The sequence below is a fragment of the Calonectris borealis genome, chromosome 3 (genome assembly GCF_964195595.1).
Source record: "Calonectris borealis chromosome 3, bCalBor7.hap1.2, whole genome shotgun sequence".
Taxonomy (NCBI): domain Eukaryota; kingdom Metazoa; phylum Chordata; class Aves; order Procellariiformes; family Procellariidae; genus Calonectris; species Calonectris borealis.
In genome coordinates this window covers 114458724-114477429 of record NC_134314.1, presented here as the reverse complement: position 1 = coordinate 114477429, position 18706 = coordinate 114458724, and the positions used below count along the sequence as shown (strand labels likewise).

At 55.7% G+C, this 18706-nt stretch overlaps 1 protein-coding gene and 2 long non-coding RNA genes across 3 annotated transcripts; all 3 read left to right on the top strand.

The window, feature by feature from the left end:
* On the top strand, nucleotides 1-698 carry LOC142081453 (uncharacterized). Its single transcript, XR_012673330.1, has 3 exons — nucleotides 1-27; nucleotides 195-390; nucleotides 618-698. It is a non-coding gene; the product is annotated as an uncharacterized LOC142081453 (long non-coding RNA).
* A 4913-nt stretch (nucleotides 699-5611) lies between these two features.
* LOC142081452 (uncharacterized) lies at nucleotides 5612-6353 on the top strand. Its single transcript, XR_012673329.1, has 3 exons — nucleotides 5612-5686; nucleotides 5790-5843; nucleotides 6155-6353. It is a non-coding gene; the product is annotated as an uncharacterized LOC142081452 (long non-coding RNA).
* A 399-nt stretch (nucleotides 6354-6752) lies between these two features.
* On the top strand, nucleotides 6753-9945 carry LOC142081451 (T-cell activation Rho GTPase-activating protein-like). Its single transcript, XM_075148177.1, has 9 exons — nucleotides 6753-7016; nucleotides 7252-7413; nucleotides 7498-7607; nucleotides 7775-7970; nucleotides 8198-8315; nucleotides 8443-8588; nucleotides 9168-9259; nucleotides 9346-9506; nucleotides 9859-9945. The coding sequence occupies exons 3-8, from the start codon at nucleotides 7555-7557 to the stop codon at nucleotides 9467-9469; spliced, it is 729 nt and encodes a 242-aa protein (XP_075004278.1). The 5' UTR covers nucleotides 6753-7016; nucleotides 7252-7413; nucleotides 7498-7554; the 3' UTR covers nucleotides 9470-9506; nucleotides 9859-9945.
* Nucleotides 9946-18706: the final 8761 nt, after the last annotated feature.

The window sequence follows — 18706 nt, the reverse complement described above, 5'->3', positions numbered from 1 at the left end:
GGAGGAGAAGGTGGAAGAGCTGAAAGCGTAAGTGTGGCCAGCAGCCTGCCTGTTGAGCAGGAGCCCTGACCGCTGGCTGAGAGCACCTGCAAAGCTGCGCAACACAGCCGCTGGCTCCCACCTGCCTTGGGCAAGCTTCGGGGACGGCTGTGGGCAACAGCTGCTCTATTACCGTTGTGTTCCTGTTCCCTCAGGGTGGCCGAGAAGTTGCCTGCAGCCAACCTCCTCCTCCTCAAGCGCCTGCTGTCCCTCCTCCAGCACATCGGCCACAACGCCTCCACCAGCAGGATGAGCTGCAGCAACCTGGCCATCTGCCTGGGGCCAAACCTGCTGAGCCCAGCCAGCGAGGACCTGCTCCCGCTGGAGGCCATGCTGGAGGTGACTCAGAAGGTACGCTCTATTGAGCAGCCGGCTGCAGCCTTCCCGAACCATCAGAGCTCGGCTGGTCAGAGGTCCCTGGCTGCCTCCTCTCTTGAGCAAATGCCGGTGGGGCGGCTGCCTGGCAGAGCAGCCCCACAGCCACAGCCTTCTGCGCAGAGGCAAGGGTCAGGAGTGGGAGAGGCTGCTTGACACGTTTTCCGCCCCCTGTGCTGAAACCAAGGATGTGATGTGTGCAGGTGAAGGTGCTGGTGGAGTTTCTGATTGAAAACCATTGTGAAGTCTTTGGGGAGGAGACAACTGGCCTTTCCAGTCCCTCAGCTGAGGCATCACCAGCGCCCATGGACAGATCCACAGGTATGAGGAGGGACTGAGGCTCATCACAGCCTCAGCAGAATGCTGGCGTAGGGCTTTGGGTGCGTTTTGGTTTAGCTGTTGTCCTCTTGCAAGAAATCACTTTGCTGCCCATGCTTCTGCTTTCCAGAACTGCCTTTAGAAGAGCAACGGGGCCCTGCAGGCGACGCAGACATGGAGCACCAGGCAAAAGCCTTCCTGGACACACCAGCCTCTCTGCTTGTCCTCCAGAAAGCAGCAGGGGCAGACACGGTGGCGGGATCGGAAACGGCAGAGGTACGGCAGCTCCACAAACGCCGGGACAACGTGTCTCGTGTAGGAGGGTAGTTGCTGAGGAGTCCAAGTAGCTGCTGTGCCTCTTCCTGGCGCTCGAGCTCTGGTGGCTTTGTGTGGGGTTTTTTATCCTGCAGAATGATACGTGGTAAGTAAAACCGGAAAGGTGGTTTCTCGCATGTTAGGCACCTGCTTAATGAAAGGAAAGACCTACAAAACACCTAGAGAAAGGGAGATTTCAAAAGCAAAGCCTCCCAGCGCAGAAGGTGCTATTGCACCAAAGGGATATCCACCGAGCTCTGTCTGGGGAGGGCAGAAGAAACCCCGCAGAACGAAGCCGGCAAGCCTTTTCTTGCGCGGAGGGGGACCACAGGCTCCCTGCTGAATGGCCCCCCCAAATTAACTGAGGGTCACACAGCCGTGTGAACATGGTGTTCCAAAGTGAGGCCCTTGGAAGAAAGGGCTCACGCAAAGCAGCCAAAGGGGTCTTCTCTGGAGAGCTAAGGTAGCAATTTGCCAAACAGTCGCTTACTACTCCAGGGCGTCCCTTGCCAGCCTCTAACGCCAACATTTCTGTTCTAGGCACCCGTTGCTTTGCCTCCAAGCACCCCACAGACCACGGCAGACTCCCTGGGAAGCGCAGAAGAACTAAAGGGCCTTTCAGAGGAGAGAAGGTAAAACGAGTCAGCTTTGGTGAAATCAAGAACTGATGCCAGTTGCTCCTGGCTTTCCCTATCTAATCACATTGTGGGATGGAAAGGTTTGCAGGCTCCCGCCAGGACAACGAAAACCAAGGAAAAAGAAAGAGACAAGAGGTCTGGGCAGACGAGCGGGAATGCCAACGAGCAAAGAAAAGAAGGAAGACAGAAAAAGACGGGGACTGAAGGAAAGCAGGAAGGTGCAGAAGGTCAGGAAGGCCAGGTGTGTACCAGGCTCTGCTGCCCATCTTTCCCAGCTCGCAGCAAGGGACAGCGAGGGATGGTGCTGCGTGGGGTTTGGGAAGAACTCCGTGGCAGCTCCCCGGGGGCTCCCCATCGAGCTGTGCTGCGTGGCACAGGGGCACCGGGTATCTCTGCACAGGCACAGGGCTCTAAGGGCATTACCCGTGGGGATAAGGCACCAAAGCCAGCCCATAGCCAATGCCAGCAACAGCTCTCTCTTCTGGGCCATAAAGAATTCCTCGTAAACGCTCTTCCCCAAAGAAAAGGGAACAAAATCCTGCCTCTTCCTGCCTCTAGGGATTTATCAGAGCTTTCTGACTCTGTCGTTGCAGGGGCTGATTTGTTTTCACCAGCTGAACCGCTGTGACTCCTGGGCCCCCACAGCTGATGTGCACAATAAAATGGTCTTTTCTCTCTTCTGACTGTGTCTGCCGAACGATATTGTGGAGTGGGGAGCTGTTGCTTTGTGATGAATGCTCGGGGAGGAGTTTGGGATCGTCCCTTGTGCCAGCATCCTTTCCAGCGGGCATCAGGCCTGAGTTGGGATGCTTTAGGAGTGAAAGCGAAGCACAGAGTCCCACAGGAGGGTGGAGTTTGGGAGGGACCTGTGGAGGTCATCTGCTCCAACCCACCTGCTCCAGCAGGCTCACCTGGAGCAGGTTGCCTGGGACCGTGTCCTGGTGAGATTTGGGTATCTCCTAGAAGCAGCGCCACGAGCTCAGAGCGGGGGCAGGACGTAGGCAGGGCACGGTGGCCAGGAAGGGCTGAAGGTCCTTCTGCAGCCACCGTCACCTGCAGCTTCCTGCCCCCTGCAGCCACCCTCCTTGCACACTGATTGTCGGGCAGTTTCTGCAGACCCCCCGCTAACTCATGGCAATGGTAGAGATTAACGTCCACTTGCTGGGCGGTATAGATGCGTCAGCTCACCCAAAAAGCTTTTGAAGCAGCTCCAGCAGCAGCCGGACTGCTGAGGCTTTTGTGCAAACCGGTGTGGTACAGGGGACGCCCGCACCTTGACGGAGGAGGAAGGATGAGCACTCTCACCGTCAGGAGGGAACTCTTTTGCTCACAGCTTGTTGTGGTTTAACCCTGGCTGGCGGCTGAGCACCACACAGCTGCTCGCTCACTCCTCACTCCCCCGCAGGGAGATGGGAGGGAGAATCGGAAGGGTAAAAGGGAAAATACCTCATGGGTTCAGGTAAAGGCAGTTTTAGAATTAAAAAAAATTGTCAGAAAAAAAAAACAACCAAAAGGAAGGAGAGAGGAAAGTACAGTCCAAGAAAAACAAGTGATGCAAAGGAAAGCAATGGCTCCCCACCAACCGACCGATGCCCAGCCAGTCCCTGAGCAAGGGCAGCCCCCGCCAACCTCCACCCCCCACTTTTATTGCTCAGCACGGCGTCATATGCTGTGCGATCCCTTTGGGCAGTCGGCGTCAGATGTCCCCGCCATGTCCCCTCCCAGCCTGCTCGCTGGCGGGGCAGTCTGAGGAGCAGAAAAGCCCTTGGCGCTCTGCAAGCGCTGCTCAGCAATAACTAACACACCCCTGGGTTATCAAGGCTGTTTTCGGCACCGATGCAGAACATAGCCCCGTACAAGCTTCTAGGAAGAAATTTCATGATTACGCTCATCATACGGTCCCATTTCAGGAATTCTTTTGCTCCGTCTTAAAACTCGCCTGGCCTTCACTACTGCTGCCATGGCAGCACTTCAGGCTGCTCTAGCTTCTGCCAATCCTCCTGGGGCACGACGGTCCTAGCAAGACCAGCCTTCTGACATCCCTGGCCCTGGAGACCTGGAGGAAAGGCTGGAGCAAAAAAGAGGTACCCTTAGTGCAAGAGGATCCGCTTAGACCCTCAGGTGGCAGAGGAGGAGATTAGAGAACACTTAAGCCAAGTAGAGATGCTCAAGTCCCTGATGGGCCCCCATGGGCTGCACCCTCGAGTGCTGAGGGAGCTGGCAGATGGGCTTGTGAGGCCACTCCAAAAGGGAGCTGTGCCTGAGGACGGCAAGAAAGCAAACACCACACGGGCTGATGAGCACTGCAGTGGATGGAAGACTGGCTGAGCGGCCGGGCCCAGAGGGTGGTGCCCAGTGGCACCAAGTCTAGTTGGAGGCCAGGAACTAGCGGTGAAGCCCAAGGCAAGGGGCATTGGCAGCAGGTGGAGGGAGGTGGTCCTTGCCCTCTGCTGTGTCCTGCTGTGGTTTCCCCAGTGCAAGAGAGACACGGCCATACTGGAGAGAACCCCCAGGCCAGGGCCCCCCCAGGGCCCCTCCCACTTTCCGTTGGCCTCGGAATCTCGGTCCGTTGGAGCCAACAGCCACCAGAGACAGCAGGACGGAGCTGTGCTGGCACGCAGCAGCGCTGGGAGGAGGCAGGCTCTGGCCCAACAGCGCTGCCGCGGCACCGGCACCAGCACCCCACTTCCCAGCCTCGCTGTCCACGCCTGGGCAGCCTCCTTGCTGCACGGCGAGGGTCCTCCTCTCCCGGGCAGGATGGGCCAGGCCAACTGCTGCTGCGGCTCCAGGTGGGCTCCCCCCATGGCTCGGGGACACGCGGGCACCCGCGGGCCCCCAGCAGCGGCCTTTCTCATGCCCGCCACTCTCTGCTTTGCAGGGAGGCTCTCACCGATGCCGAGACGGTGCTGAGCGCGGACGTGCGGCTGACCCGGGGCCGCAAGAGGAGCGAGAGGCGCCTTCTCCTCCTCCAGGAGGAACTGGTGGTCGCCAAGTTGCAGTAAGAGCCTCACAGCCCAGCTACCTTTGCCCCAGCCCTGGCCCTGGCACCAGGGCAGGGACACCCTGGCACCTTGCTGCTGGGTGCACCAATGTCCATCCCAATGGCAGGTGGGGGACAGGGCTCTTCCCGGGGGGACCCCGAGGCCACCTCCAGCTCACTGCCTGCCTCTCCTCTGCAGACGTGGCACCACCCTGCGCCCACAGCTCCGCCTGCCCCTGGACCAGCTGTGGGTGCTGAGTGGTGGGAAGGAGGCAGCAGGGCAGGAAGAAGAGGAGGAGGCGGAAGGCAGCCATGAGGACAGCACCTCCATCATCCTCGCCTGGCCCACCGGCTCCTGTGTTGCCACTTTTGCGTGAGTCGTGGTGCCGCGTCCCATGGCAGGGCACGAGAAGTTCCCAGCCATGCCCAGGCCATCTTGGGAATGGCCTCTGCTCCCCGTGTAGAGCCTGGGCAGGGAGCGGGCAGCACGCATGCAGGGAGGGATGGGGGGGCATTTCCACATCCTGTATTCCCTGGTCACCTCTTGGTCCCCAGAAGGGAAGGGCAAAAGCAGCGGCTCTGGCAGGAGAGAGGGAGCCAGGCCTTGGGCAGCACCTCCGTCCTGCCCCACGGGGCTTCGTCCTGCCCTTGTGTCCTTCCCCACGGGGCAGGGCTGTGTGGGCGCCCGCCTCTGCCCATGGGCTGGGGGCAGAAGCGCCTGACGCGTTTCTTCTTTCTTTCTGCAGCTCCCGGGCGCTGAAGAAGCTGTGGCTGGGCACACTGCTGGGGTAAGCTGGGGGGATGCTCCAGGCACAGCCGGACAGGGGAGAGGTGCCCCCGTGGCTACAGGCAGCTCTCGGGCAGAGCTGTCTGACAAGAGAGAAGAGGCAGCTTGGGGCTCACGCAGCTCTCTCTCTGTCCCTTCCCGGTGCACAGGACACCAGAAGGAGCAAAGAGAGCCAAGGTGACCCGTCTGCCATCCATCAAACTCCTGGAGAAGGAGCTGAGCCGCCGCCATGCCGTGAGTTTCTCTCTGCTCTGGGCTCTGTCCTCGAGCACTTGTCCTGCAGCCCAGCATCAGAGCATCGCTGCTCACCTTCTGCCACTCCTTCTCTCTTGCCCAGTGGAGGACATTCAGCGCCAGGAGCCTGCGGAGGCTGATGGAGGGCCAGGCAGAGGTGAGAATGGCTGCCTTTCAGCCTCCTCTGGCTGTGCCGGGCTGTGCGGCGACTGGGGTGAGCTTGTGCAGGAGGGAGGGAGGGAGGTCCCATGGTGCCACTTGGGGAGCGGAGAAGGTTGGGGAGCCACCAGGAACGCCGGCACGTCCTCGCTGGCGGTGCTGGGAGGAAACCTGCTGCGCGGGGCAGAGAGCCTGGGAGGGCAGAGGGTCCCAGCTCTGCCGCGCTCAGGCTGCTGGTGCCGGGCGGCAGCTCGCCGGTGGCCCTTTCTGCTGCAGGGCTGCTCTCTAAGCGCAGCCTGGTTCTTGCAGGGTGATCCCACGCAAGGGCCTCCGACGGCCCCATCTGGCAACGGAGTGGGACTTTGCCACTCGGCAGGTGAGTTTTGGTGAGAAAGGCAGGGAGGGCCTTCTGTTCTCCTGAACTGGCACGTCTGCAGAAGTGAGGATGCTGCTGCTGCTGCCCTTCGCCCAGAGGCAGTTGGTGCCCATCACGCTGCAGCAGGAGAGAGCTGAGCCCTGGGGACCCTTTGATAGTGCCCAGCGCTCGAGGTCCCCAGAGCCCGGCGGATGGGTCCCCGCTCCTCAGCCGGAGCCGGCAGGAGCTGTGCTCACTTGTCCCTTGAGTGTCGCCATGCAGGTGTGGCACCCCAAGGGAGGACGTCACCTGGAGGAGCAAGGACACCCGCTGGGCAGCAGCCGCTGGACGTGGTTCTGCGGGGACACGCAGGCTCTGCTGCTGCCCACAGCTTGGAGGAGGGCAGGGCGAGGCCTGGGACAGGCTGTCCCGGTGGCACGCCGACTCTCGGGAGCCTCCCACCCGGAGCCGCGGCTCCGGCTGCTACCTCCCTGCCCGTCCTGCCGCACCGCTCAGCACCGCGCTGCAGGCAGGGCAGGGCAGGGCAGGGCAGGGCAGGGCAGGGCAGGGCAGGGCAGGCTCCGGGAGCGCTGGCCTGGCGGTTTCCATTGAGGGGCTCTTGCTCTCTTTTCCTTTGCAGCAGCAGGGAGCGGCAGCAGCAGGAGGAGGGGGCTGCCCTGGCCCTTTGCTCTGCGGCGGAGCCCGGCCGCTGCCCAGGCGCCAGGGCAGGCGGGCTCCGGCTGCAGCAGGGCGCTCTTTGGCCAGCCCCTGGCAGCCCTCTGCGGGGAGGACGGCACGCTGCCCCAGACCATCCAGGTAAGGCAGCCTGGACAGGGGGCTCCAGCCCTCCCTCCGGCTGCTCCAGAGAGGCGGTGGGTGTCCCCAGGAGCTCCAGGGATGGGCGACTGCGCTCTTCACCCCCAGAACACGCTTCTGCTCCCAGCCCCTTTGCGGGGGAAAGGAGCTGGTTCTTGGGCAGAGCTTTGGCCCCGGCCACCGCTGTCAGAAGGCAGCTCTTCAGCCAAGCAACTGTCTCCTGTGTCTCCTTCAGGAGCTCCTGGATATCCTGCATCAGCAAGGACCATCAACGGAGGGGATATTCCGCCTAGCTGCCAGCGGGACGGCGTTTCGGGAGCTGCGGGAGGCCCTGGACAGCGGCGCAGACGTCGACCTGGGTAGCCAGCCTGTGCTGCTGCTGGCCGTCATCTTGAAGGTGAGCGCTTCTGACCTGCAGCTGGAAGAGCCCCTGGCTGGCCTGGACTTTTCAAAGGCTCACCGCGAGCCCTTGGCATTGCAGGACTTCCTGCGAAGCATCCCTGCCAAGCTCCTCGTGACAGACCTCTACGAGGACTGGATGGCGGCGATGCAGAAGAGCGTCAAGGAGGAGAAGGTGGAAGAGCTGAAAGCGTAAGTGTGGCCAGCAGCCTGCCTGTTGAGCAGGAGCCCTGACCGCTGGCTGAGAGCACCTGCAAAGCTGCGCAACACAGCCGCTGGCTCCCACCTGCCTTGGGCAAGCTTCGGGGACGGCTGTGGGCAACAGCTGCTCTATTACCGTTGCGTTCCTGTTCCCTCAGGGTGGCCGAGAAGTTGCCTGCAGCCAACCTCCTCCTCCTCAAGCGCCTGCTGTCCCTCCTCCAGCACATCGGCCACAACGCCTCCACCAGCAGGATGAGCTGCAGCAACCTGGCCATCTGCCTGGGGCCAAACCTGCTGAGCCCAGCCAGCGAGGACCTGCTCCCGCTGGAGGCCATGCTGGAGGTGACTCAGAAGGTACGCTCTATTGAGCAGCCGGCTGCAGCCTTCCCGAACCATCAGAGCTCGGCTGGTCAGAGGTCCCTGGCTGCCTCCTCTCTTGAGCAAATGCCGGTGGGGCGGCTGCCTGGCAGAGCAGCCCCACAGCCACAGCCTTCTGCGCAGAGGCAAGGGTCAGGAGTGGGAGAGGCTGCTTGACACGTTTTCCGCCCCCTGTGCTGAAACCAAGGATGTGATGTGTGCAGGTGAAGGTGCTGGTGGAGTTTCTGATTGAAAACCATTGTGAAGTCTTTGGGGAGGAGACAACTGGCCTTTCCAGTCCCTCAGCTGAGGCGTCACCAGCGCCCATGGACAGATCCACAGGTATGAGGAGGGACTGAGGCTCATCACAGCCTCAGCAGAATGCTGGCGTAGGGCTTTGGGTGCGTTTTGGTTTAGCTGTTGTCCTCTTGCAAGAAATCACTTTGCTGCCCATGCTTTTGCTTTCCAGAACTGCCTTTAGAAGAGCAACGGGGCCCTGCAGGCGACGCAGACATGGAGCACCAGGCAAAAGCCTTCCTGGACACACCAGCCTCTCTGCTTGTCCTCCAGAAAGCAGCAGGGGCAGACACGGTGGCGGGATCGGAAACGGCAGAGGTACGGCAGCTCCACAAACGCCGGGACAACGTGTCTCGTGTAGGAGGGTAGTTGCTGAGGAGTCCAAGTAGCTGCTGTGCCTCTTCCTGGCGCTCGAGCTCTGGTGGCTTTGTGTGGGGTTTTTTATCCTGCAGAATGATACGTGGTAAGTAAAACCGGAAAGGTGGTTTCTCGCATGTTAGGCACCTGCTTAATGAAAGGAAAGACCTACAAAACACCTAGAGAAAGGGAGATTTCAAAAGCAAAGCCTCCCAGCGCAGAAGGTGCTATTGCACCAAAGGGATATCCACCGAGCTCTGTCTGGGGAGGGCAGAAGAAACCCCGCAGAACGAAGCGGGCAAGCCTTTTCTTGCGCGGAGGGGGACCGCAGGCTCCCTGCTGAATGGCCCCCCCAAATTAACTGAGGGTCACACAGCCGTGTGAACATGGTGTTCCAAAGTGAGGCCCTTGGAAGAAAGGGCTCACGCAAAGCAGCCAAAGGGGTCTTCTCTGGAGAGCTAAGGTAGCAATTTGCCAAACAGTCGCTTACTACTCCAGGGCGTCCCTTGCCAGCTGCTAACGCCAACATTTCTGTTCTAGGCACCCGTTGCTTTGCCTCCAAGCACCCCACAGACCACGGCAGACTCCCTGGGAAGCGCAGAAGAACTAAAGGGCCTTTCAGAGGAGAGAAGGTAAAACGAGTCAGCTTTGGTGAAATCAAGAACTGATGCCAGTTGCTCCTGGCTTTCCCTGTCTAATCACATTGTGGGATGGAAAGGTTTGCAGGCTCCCGCCGGGACAACGAAAACCAAGGAAAAAGAAAGAGACAAGAGGTCTGGGCAGACGAGCGGGAATGCCAACGAGCAAAGAAAAGAAGGAAGACAGAAAAAGACGGGGACTGAAGGAAAGCAGGAAGGTGCAGAAGGTCAGGAAGGCCAGGTGTGTACCAGGCTCTGCTGCCCATCTTTCCCAGCTCGCAGCAAGGGACAGCGAGGGATGGTGCTGCGTGGGGTTTGGGAAGAACTCCATGGCAGCTCCCCGGGGGCTCCCCATCGAGCTGTGCTGCGTGGCACAGGGGCACCGGGCATCTCTGCACAGGCACAGGGCTCTAAGGGCATTACCCGTGGGGATAAGGCACCAAAGCCAGCCCATAGCCAATGCCAGCAACAGCTCTCTCTTCTGGGCCATAAAGAATTCCTCGTAAATGCTCTTCCCCAAAGAAAAGGGAACAAAATCCTGCCTCTTCCTGCCTCTAGGGATTTATCAGAGCTTTCTGACTCTGTCGTTGCAGGGGCTGATTTGTTTTCACCAGCTGAACCGCTGTGACTCCTGGGCCCCCACAGCTGATGTGCACAATAAAATGGTCTTTTCTCTCTTCTGACTGTGTCTGCCGAACGATATTGTGGAGTGGGGAGCTGTTGCTTTGTGATGAATGCTCGGGGAGGAGTTTGGGATCGTCCCTTGTGCCAGCATCCTTTCCAGCGGGCATCAGGCCTGAGTTGGGATGCTTTAGGAGTGAAAGCGAAGCACAGAGTCCCACAGGAGGGTGGAGTTTGGGAGGGACCTGTGGAGGTCATCTGCTCCAACCCACCTGCTCCAGCAGGCTCACCTGGAGCCAGTAAAATGTATCACCCCAACAGTAAAATATGGGTTTCTCATGTGCAGCTGGAATATCATGTGTTTTCATTTGTGCCCGTTTTCTCTGGTCCTCTCAGTGCACACTCTTGAGAAGAGCCTGGCTCCCTCACCTTCTTTCCTTCTCAGCAGGTTTTTATACCCATTGATAAGACACCCCCTGCCCTCCCCTCCCCGCCCCCCTCCAGTCTTCTCTTCTCCCAGCTGAAGAGTGCCAGCTCTCTCAGCCTCTCCTCATGTGGCAAGAAGAAGGAGAATTTTCACTGGTCCTCTACTGGAAACATTTGGAAGGCCTCCATCTCAAGGAAGAAATTTGAGACATTAGTCTTCATCTAGGTTGCCTCATGAGCTGTGCGCATGTTTGGTGTAGAAATGCCAGAGGCATCATTAACAGGGTGCTAATTTGGCAGTTCCGGTCATTCAGCTCATCGGAGCACTAAGCTGGACACCCGGAGAGGGCAACTGTGTGTCAGCCAGGCTGGATGCTCAGTGTTGAGCACAGCAGTGGCACAGCAGTGCCACAGCCACTGCTCGAGCTATGTGTGCGCTGGCAACTTGCCCCTGAGCGTCCTCGTGCCCTGACATCTTGCATCTCTCAGGTCACTTTGACAAAAAGTTATTGACAAAGGTATGAAGGTGGCACGGGGCACAACTGCTGGAAGAATCTGCCACGGTCCTTGTCTTGGTGGGAAGGTGTTGGCAGCGAGAGCTACGTCATGGGGGACATTGCTTATCGCTAGTGCAGCAACCGAGTGAGGAGGTGCTACCATTTGCCACCTACCATGAAGGTAGGCTGTAACGGAGAGGATGCGCTGCTTTGCCGCATCCCTAACAACCAGAAGTATCAGCTTCAGTTCCTTCAGTGTCTTTCAGTTACCACGTGTGGCTTTCTACGTGGGTGCTACTATTTTGCTGTCGAGGGTAGCTTCTGTCAAGCGTTGTGCTTTGGCCTTTTCTTGGTCTCTACTGAAAGAGTTGATAGCGTCAATCCAATGCAGCACGTAAGAGAGCAGCGTGCCACCAATGGGGGTTTGGGCTCCTTGCCTTGAGCCACCTGCGTTAAAAGAAACGCAATGAAGCTGATGACTCTGGTCCTGGACGTCTCCCTTGCCCGTGTGGAGGCAGATTGCCTGAGTCTCGGTCATCCTTCACTTTCTGTAGTCATTTACAACAAAGGTTGCTTTTGAAATGTTTTTCATGGTGCAAGTGCTCTTTGGCCTTTCCCTCTCTCCCCCTCTTTCACAGCGCATTGCTCTTAGGAAAACCTGCTGATGACATGAGATGTGCCAGATGAAAATAAGTAACAAAAATAACCTCTTAACCTCTGCTGACTGGATCCGGCCACTTTTGAGCAGGACTTTCCTAAGTGTAAAATGGCTGCGGAGAGGAATCTTTACCGACCAGATTCCTAGGGCTACCGGGACTGGGGGCTAAAAAGACAAGAAAGCATGGTAGCCTGCTTGCTTTATTTTTGCTTCTTTATTTCTTCTACTACCTTCTCCCATAGGTGTTCCCACCTTTCGTCCCTTAGCTCCTCGCAAGCACGGACTCAGCACTGGATCACGTTTTAGAAATGATTTGTTGGACTCCTTCCAAGCAAAGACTCAAGCGATTCAGACCTGCCTGTATTTTCCAGTTCAGTATTTCTTCTAGTCAGGGTGTTGTTGATTCCGTAGCTGTTGAGAGTTGGAATCTTTGTTGGAATCTTTTTCCGAGCAGGTCATCATGAAAGCTGATAGGGAGCAGCAGTTGATCTGAACTGGCCCCGGCGACCCACCGTGCAATTAATTGTTCCCCTCACTTGGGTCATGGAAACAGGTTTTTCTGTGAAGTAAGTACGTGCGGCTGCTTCAGGGGAGGTGCACCCAGCTGATACAGGACGTAGGGGCCTTGAAAGCCTGTCTGTTCTGTGGGATTTTGGAACATGTTTTTGGAAATGCTGGTTTTAAGTGGGAATGAACGAAGACATTTGCTACCACCTTGAAGTGTTTCCGCAGTCAGAGTCACGGCTTCAAGAAAACTGCGATACTGAACTGCATGTGACAAGGAGGAGAAAACGCTGTTGTTAGTAACTCTCTGAGAAGCAGAACATTGAAGGCTCGGGGTCTGTGCCTTCGGGCCTTGTCTACCTTGCCTTTCCCATTTGTGCCTGCTAAAAAAGGTGCAAGCTTCTGTTGCTGGAATAAAAAGCAGCCGCTGTTTCAATTGCACACCTTGACAGCTACAGCAATTACAGAGTTGCTAACTCCCCTGCTCTGACACCCAAAGCAAAACAGACTTGTTCTGAAGGCTTTGTACGAATGTACGGCTTTCAAATATGGCACTCCTTGAAGACATGGCTGGTTCGATAGTGGGTTCCCTTGTTCCTGGTTGGCAAACTGAAAAGCACAATGAGGTTGGGCTGCCAAAAGCCGAGCCGGTGCTCTTGAAGAAAATGCCGGTTGGTTTTAAATAGGCAAATGTGCCTCCTCTTGAAAACCTGTTCCACGACACAACAGCACGGTTTTCAAAGAGCATTAACACCATCATGAAGACAAACCCGGGTGGCGAATATTCACACTCAATCTCCAGGTGCGTAACACCTTCCCTGGGGAGAAGGGAGATGCTATTAATATAAACAACTTCTGTATATGAGTCTTTCCCTGGTTTCAATATCCCTGGGTACCTGAGACATTGGCTGGGGACCTACATGAGACCCCCAGCCCCTGGAGTGGCGGCTGGAGCATGGGTAGGTCAAAGGACCCTGATGGGAGCCCTGCAGGGCTTCATCCCTTGCGCCAACAGGCACCTTCCCTTGTCACACCACAGAGCACCTCATGGGCTGGAAAAGGGATGCTCTGGAGAGCTTCTGGCAAATCTCTGGAGAAGAGCTTGTCTCGCCACCTCTCCCAGGGGCTTCCTCAGCTCTGGTGCCCTCCCCAGGGACAGCCCCACCAGGTGGGTGCAGTCAGCATCGCAGGAGAAAACAGGCAGCGGCCACAACCGTCAGCACTGCGGGAAAGCTGGGAACCCAGAGACCTTCCCAGGCTCTCCAATCCCGGAAGAGTGGGTTTAGATCCCTTCTCCCAAAGTGCTCAATTTCCTTGAAAGCATTAACCGCTGGACCCACACTGTTTCTCACTGCAGTGTTGTCGTGGTTTAACCTGGCAGGCAGCCAAATACCACGCAGCCGCTCACTCACTCCCCCCACCCCCAGCGGGACGGGGAGAGAATCGGAAGGGTAAGAGTGAGAAAAACTCGTGGGTTGAGATAAAGACAGTTTAATAGAACAGGGGAAAAAAGGGAAAATAATAATGATAATGATAAAATATACAAAATGAGTGATGCACAACGCAATTGCTCACCACCCGCGCTGACCGATAACCAAGTAGCGATCGGTACTTCCTGGATCACGCCTACCCTTCATATACTGAGCATGACGTCACATGGTATGGAATACCCCATTGGCCAGCTGGGCTGGCTGTCCTGATTATGTTCCCTCCCATCTTGTGTACCTAGCTCAGTCAGTAGGCACGGGAGCTGTCCTTGGACTAGGAGGGCACTTAGCAACAACTGAAAACATCAGTGTGTTATCAACATTCTCCTCGTACTAAATCCAAAACACAGCACTAGGAAGAAATTTAACCCTATCCCAGCCGAAACCAGGACAGTATGCACCCCTTATTCCATACCATTTACGTCGTGCTTAGGTCTCACATCTTTTTTTAATACATTTCAATTAACCACCACTATCTTTCTTTATATATACACACATATATATATATGCACGCGCAGATATCATTCCCTCGGTCTATGGACTATCCCTCTAAAATGTCCATTGAGTTCATTTAGTCCATGACTTTGGGCTCCATCTGTTATAACAGTCTTTCAGGGCCGAAGAGATGGTGTGCGGTGCTGGGCCGTTGCATCCTGAAGCCAGTTCTCATTTCGGTACTGCTGCGCTCATCCAGTTCTATCATCGTTGCACTTTGCTCGGTTTCATCGGAGTTAGTTCATTCTTCACTAATCTGGGTGATTTTCACTGTTATACCACTGCTATATCATAGAAATAATGATATACAATATCATGTAACAGTTGACATCAAAATTCAGTTCATTGGCTATTTTCACCCAAAATCAAATCCCCTTGAGGTACACACCGGACCTCCCCATCCTTTCGCATCACCCACCAGGTGTACCCAGGTCCTTGAGCAAAAGCAATCCCACGGATGGGTTTTCCCTTGCCAGAGGCAGGAGTAACCCAGACTGTCTTCCCCAGCATATTCCTTATGTGCACGACAGGGACTTTATCTCCATCTACAGTACGTAAGAGTCTTGATTGAGCAGGGCCAGCTCGATTGGCAGATCCCCTGGTATTGACTAACCAGGTGGCCTTTGCTAAATGTGTATCCCAATGTTTGAATGTCCCACCACCCATTGCTCTCAGTGTTGTCTTTAACAGCCCATTGTATCGTTCGATTTTCCCGGAGGCTGGTGCATGGTAGGGGATGTGATAGACCCACTCAATGCCGTGCTCTTTGGCCCAGGTGTCTATGAGGGTGTTTCGGAAGTGAGTCCCGTTGTCTGACTCAATTCTTTCTGGGGTGCCATGTCGCCACAGGACTTGCTTTTCAAGGCCCAGGATGGTGTTCCGGGCAGTGGCATGGGGCACAGGGTATGTTTCCAGCCATCCGGTGGTTGCTTCCACCATGGTGAGCACATAGCGCTTACCGTGTCGGGTTTGTGGGAGTGTGATATAATCAATCTGCCAGGCCTCCCCATATTTATATTTCAACCATCGTTCTCCATACCAAAGAGGCTTTACTCGCTTGGCTTGTTTGATTGCAGCGCACGTTTCACACTCATGGATAACCTGTGCAATAGTGTCCATGGTTAAGTCCACCCCTCGATCACGAGCCCATCTCTTCCTTGATGGCCTGACACGTCATGGGCCCACCGAGCTATAAATAGTTCACCCTTATGTTGCCAGTCCAAATCCACCTGAGCCACTTCAATCTTAGCAGCCTGGTCCACCTGCTCGTTATTTTGATGTTCCTCAGTAGCCCGACTCTTGGGTACGTGAGCATCTACGTGACGTACTTTTACAGTCAGGTTCTCTACCCGGGCAGCAATATCTTGCCACAACGCGGCAGCCCAGATGGGTTTACCTCTGCGCTGCCAGTTGTTCTGCTTCCACTGCTGCAACCACCCCCACAGGGCATTTGCCACCATCCATGAGTCAGTATAGAGATAAAGTACTGGCCATTTTTCTCGTTCAGCAATGCCCAAGGCCAGCTGGATGGCTTTCACCTCTGCAAACTGGCTCGATTCACCTTCTCCTTCAGCAGTTTCTGCAACTTGGCGTATAGGACTCCATACAGCAGCTTTCCATCTCTGATGTTTTCCCACAAGGTGACAGGACCCATCAGTGAACAGGGCATATTGCTTCTCGTTTTCTGGTAGTTTATTATACAGTGGGGCTTCTTCAGCACGTGTCACCTCCTCCTCTGTGGATATGCCAAAATCTTTACCTTCTGGCCAGTTCGTGATCACCTCCAAGATTCCTGGGCGACTGGGGTTTCCTATTCGGGCCCGTTGTGTGATCAGCGCGACCCACTTACTCCACGTAGCATCGGTTGCATGATGTGTAGAGGGGACCCTCCCCTTGAACATCCAGCCCAGCACCGGCAGTCGGGGTGCCAGGAGGAGCTGTGCTTCAGTGCCAACCACTTCCGAAGCAGCTTGAACCCCTTCATATGCTGCCAATATCTCCTTCTCAGTTGGAGCGTAGGGGGCCTCCGATCCTCTGTATCCCCGACTCCAGAACCCTAAGGGTCGACCTCGAGTCTCCCCTGGTGCTTTCTGCCAGAGGCTCCAGGTGGGTCCATTCTCCCCGGCTGCGGTGTAGAGCACATTCTTTACATCTTGTCCTGCCCGGACTGGCCCAAGGGCTACTGCCTGAACTATCTCCTGTTTAATTTGTTCAAAGGCTTGTCGTTGCTCAGGGCCCCATTTGAAGTCGTTCTTCTTCCTGGTCACTTGATAGAGAGGGCTTACGATCTGACTGTAATTTGGAATATGCATTCTCCAAAAACCCACAACGCCTAAGAAAGCTTGTGTTTCCTTTTTGCTAGTTGATGGGGACATGGCTGTTATTTTGTTGATCACATCTGTTGGGATCTGACGACGTCCATCTTGCCATTTTATTCCTAAAAACTGGATCTCCTGTGCAGGTCCCTTGACCTTACTTTGTTTTATGGCAAAACCAGATTTCAGAAGGATTTGAATTATTTTCTTCCCTTTCTCAAAAACTTCTTCTGCTGTGTTGCCCCATACGATGATGTCATCAATGTACTGCAGGTGTTCTGGAGCCTCACCCTGTTCCAGTGCGGTGTGGATCAGTCCGTGGCAAATGGTAGGGCTGTGTTTCCACCCCTGGGGCAGTCGGTTCCAGGTGTACTGGACGCCCCTCCAAGTGAAAGCAAACTGTGGCCTGCATTCTGCCGCCAAAGGGATGGAGAAGAAGGCATTAGCAATGTCAATGGTGGCGTACCACTTGGCTGCCTTTGACTCCAGTTCGTATTGAAGTTCTAGCATGTCCGGCACGGCAGCACTCAGTGGCGGCGTGACTTCGTTCAGGCCACAGTAGTCTACTGTTAGTCTCCACTCTCCATTAGACTTTCGCACTGGCCATATGGGACTGTTAAAGGGTGAGCGAGTCTTGCTGATCACTCCTTGGCTCTCCAGTCGACGAATCAGCTCATGGATGGGGATCAGAGAGTCTCGGTTGGTGCGGTATTGCCGCCGGTGCACTGTTGTGGTAGCGATTGGTACTTGTTGTTCTTCAACCCTCAGCAACCCCACAACAGAAGGATCCTGTGAGAGACTGGGCAAGGTGGACAGCTGTTTAATTTCCTCCGTCTCCAGGGCAGCTATACCAAAAGCCCACCGGTACCCTTTTGGGTCCTTGAAATACCCTCTCCTGAGATAGTCTATGCCAAGGATGCACGGAGCCTCTGGGCCAGTCACAATGGGGTGCTTTTGCCACTCGTTCCCGGTCAGGCTCACTTCGGCCTCCAACACAGTTAACTCTTGGGATCCCCCTGTCACTCCAGAAATACAAATGGGTTCTGCCCCTTTATAGTTTGATGGCATCAGGGTACACTGTGCACCGGTGTCTACGAGAGCCTTATACTCCTGTGGGTCTGATGTGCCAGGCCATCGAATCCACACAGTCCAGTAAACCCGGTTGTCCCTTTCCTCCACCTGGCCGGAGGCAGGGCCCCTCTAGTTCTGGTCATAGTATCCATCTCTCACTTCTTGCAAACGTGAGTCAAGAATTTCTTCATTGCAATTACAATCCAAAGTAAGATCAGCCCTTCTACTCTGTCGGGGGAACTGTTCACTGGAAACTGGACCGTCGTGAGACAGGTTTTTCCTGACAACTGGAGCAGCATTTTTCGTGGGAGAACCCCCTTGTGTGATTGTTTTTCCTTGCAACTCACGTACACGTGCCTCTAGGATGAAGGTAGGTTTTCCATCCCACTGCCTCATGTCCTCTCCGTGGTCACGCAGGTAAAACCACAGGGTGCCCCGTGGTGTGTACTTTCTATATCCTCTCTCTTGAGGAGAAAAACGCTGACTCCTAATGGCTGAGATACTGGTCCGTACAGGTGGAGAATAAGACATATCCTCTTTGAGTTGCCAGACTTCCCGGGAGAGTTTCTCCACAGCCGAGACAAGGGAGGAGGAGACAGTTTCTTCAAAATCCCGAAGTCTGCTAACCACCTCATCCACCGTTGGTGCTTCTTCCTCTTTCCAGCACAGTACTGCCAACGAACTGGCATACGATGCTGGTGCGCTCTGTACCAACTTCCGCCACATGGGTCGGGTGCACTGGACGTCATCTGGATCTTTGGGTGTTCGGGTGTCGTCCAGGTCACTATAAACCACCTCCAGCATGCCTAGTTCTCTCAGGTACTGGATACCTCTCTCCATAGTGGTCCCTTTGCCTAGGCGATATATAACATCTTCCTTGAAGGGATACCTTTCCTTCACGCCTGACAGCAGTCGCCTCCAGAGGCTGAGGACCTGTGTCCCTTTTCCAATTGCTTTGTCAATACCCGCTTCCCTAGCAAGGGATCCCAGCTGTTTGGCCTCCTTCCCCTCTAATTCCAGGCTACTGGCCCCATTATCCCAGCATCGGAGCAGCCAGGTAACAATATGCTCGCCTGGACGACGGCCGAAATCTTTCCGCATATCTCGCAACTCATTCAGGGATAAGGATCGGGTGGTTTCCGTCTCATTTATGAGTTCTTCCTCTTCCTCCTCCCCTCCTCGTGATGGCCCTGGTTTTCCATCATCCTTTTCTACATGACCTGACTTCTGCTTCAAAGACTTCTTCTTCTGTACAGGGGCAACGGATACCAGTGACGGTTGGTCCTCTGGTTCAGCTGTAGTACCCGTCGCGAGGGTTTGGGTAGCTGCAGTGCCTGTCGCGGGGGTTGGAGTACTTGTAGTGACTG

Coding starts and splice junctions, on each gene's coding strand:
- LOC142081451 (XM_075148177.1), top strand. CDS start 7,555: ATGGCGGCGATGCAGAAGAGCGTCAAGGAGGAGAAGGTGGAAGAGCTG. Junction 8,589..9,167: donor CGGGATCGGAAACGGCAGAG/GTACGGCAGCTC, acceptor TTTCTGTTCTAG/GCACCCGTTGCTTTGCCTCC. Junction 9,260..9,345: donor GGCCTTTCAGAGGAGAGAAG/GTAAAACGAGTC, acceptor TGGGATGGAAAG/GTTTGCAGGCTCCCGCCGGG.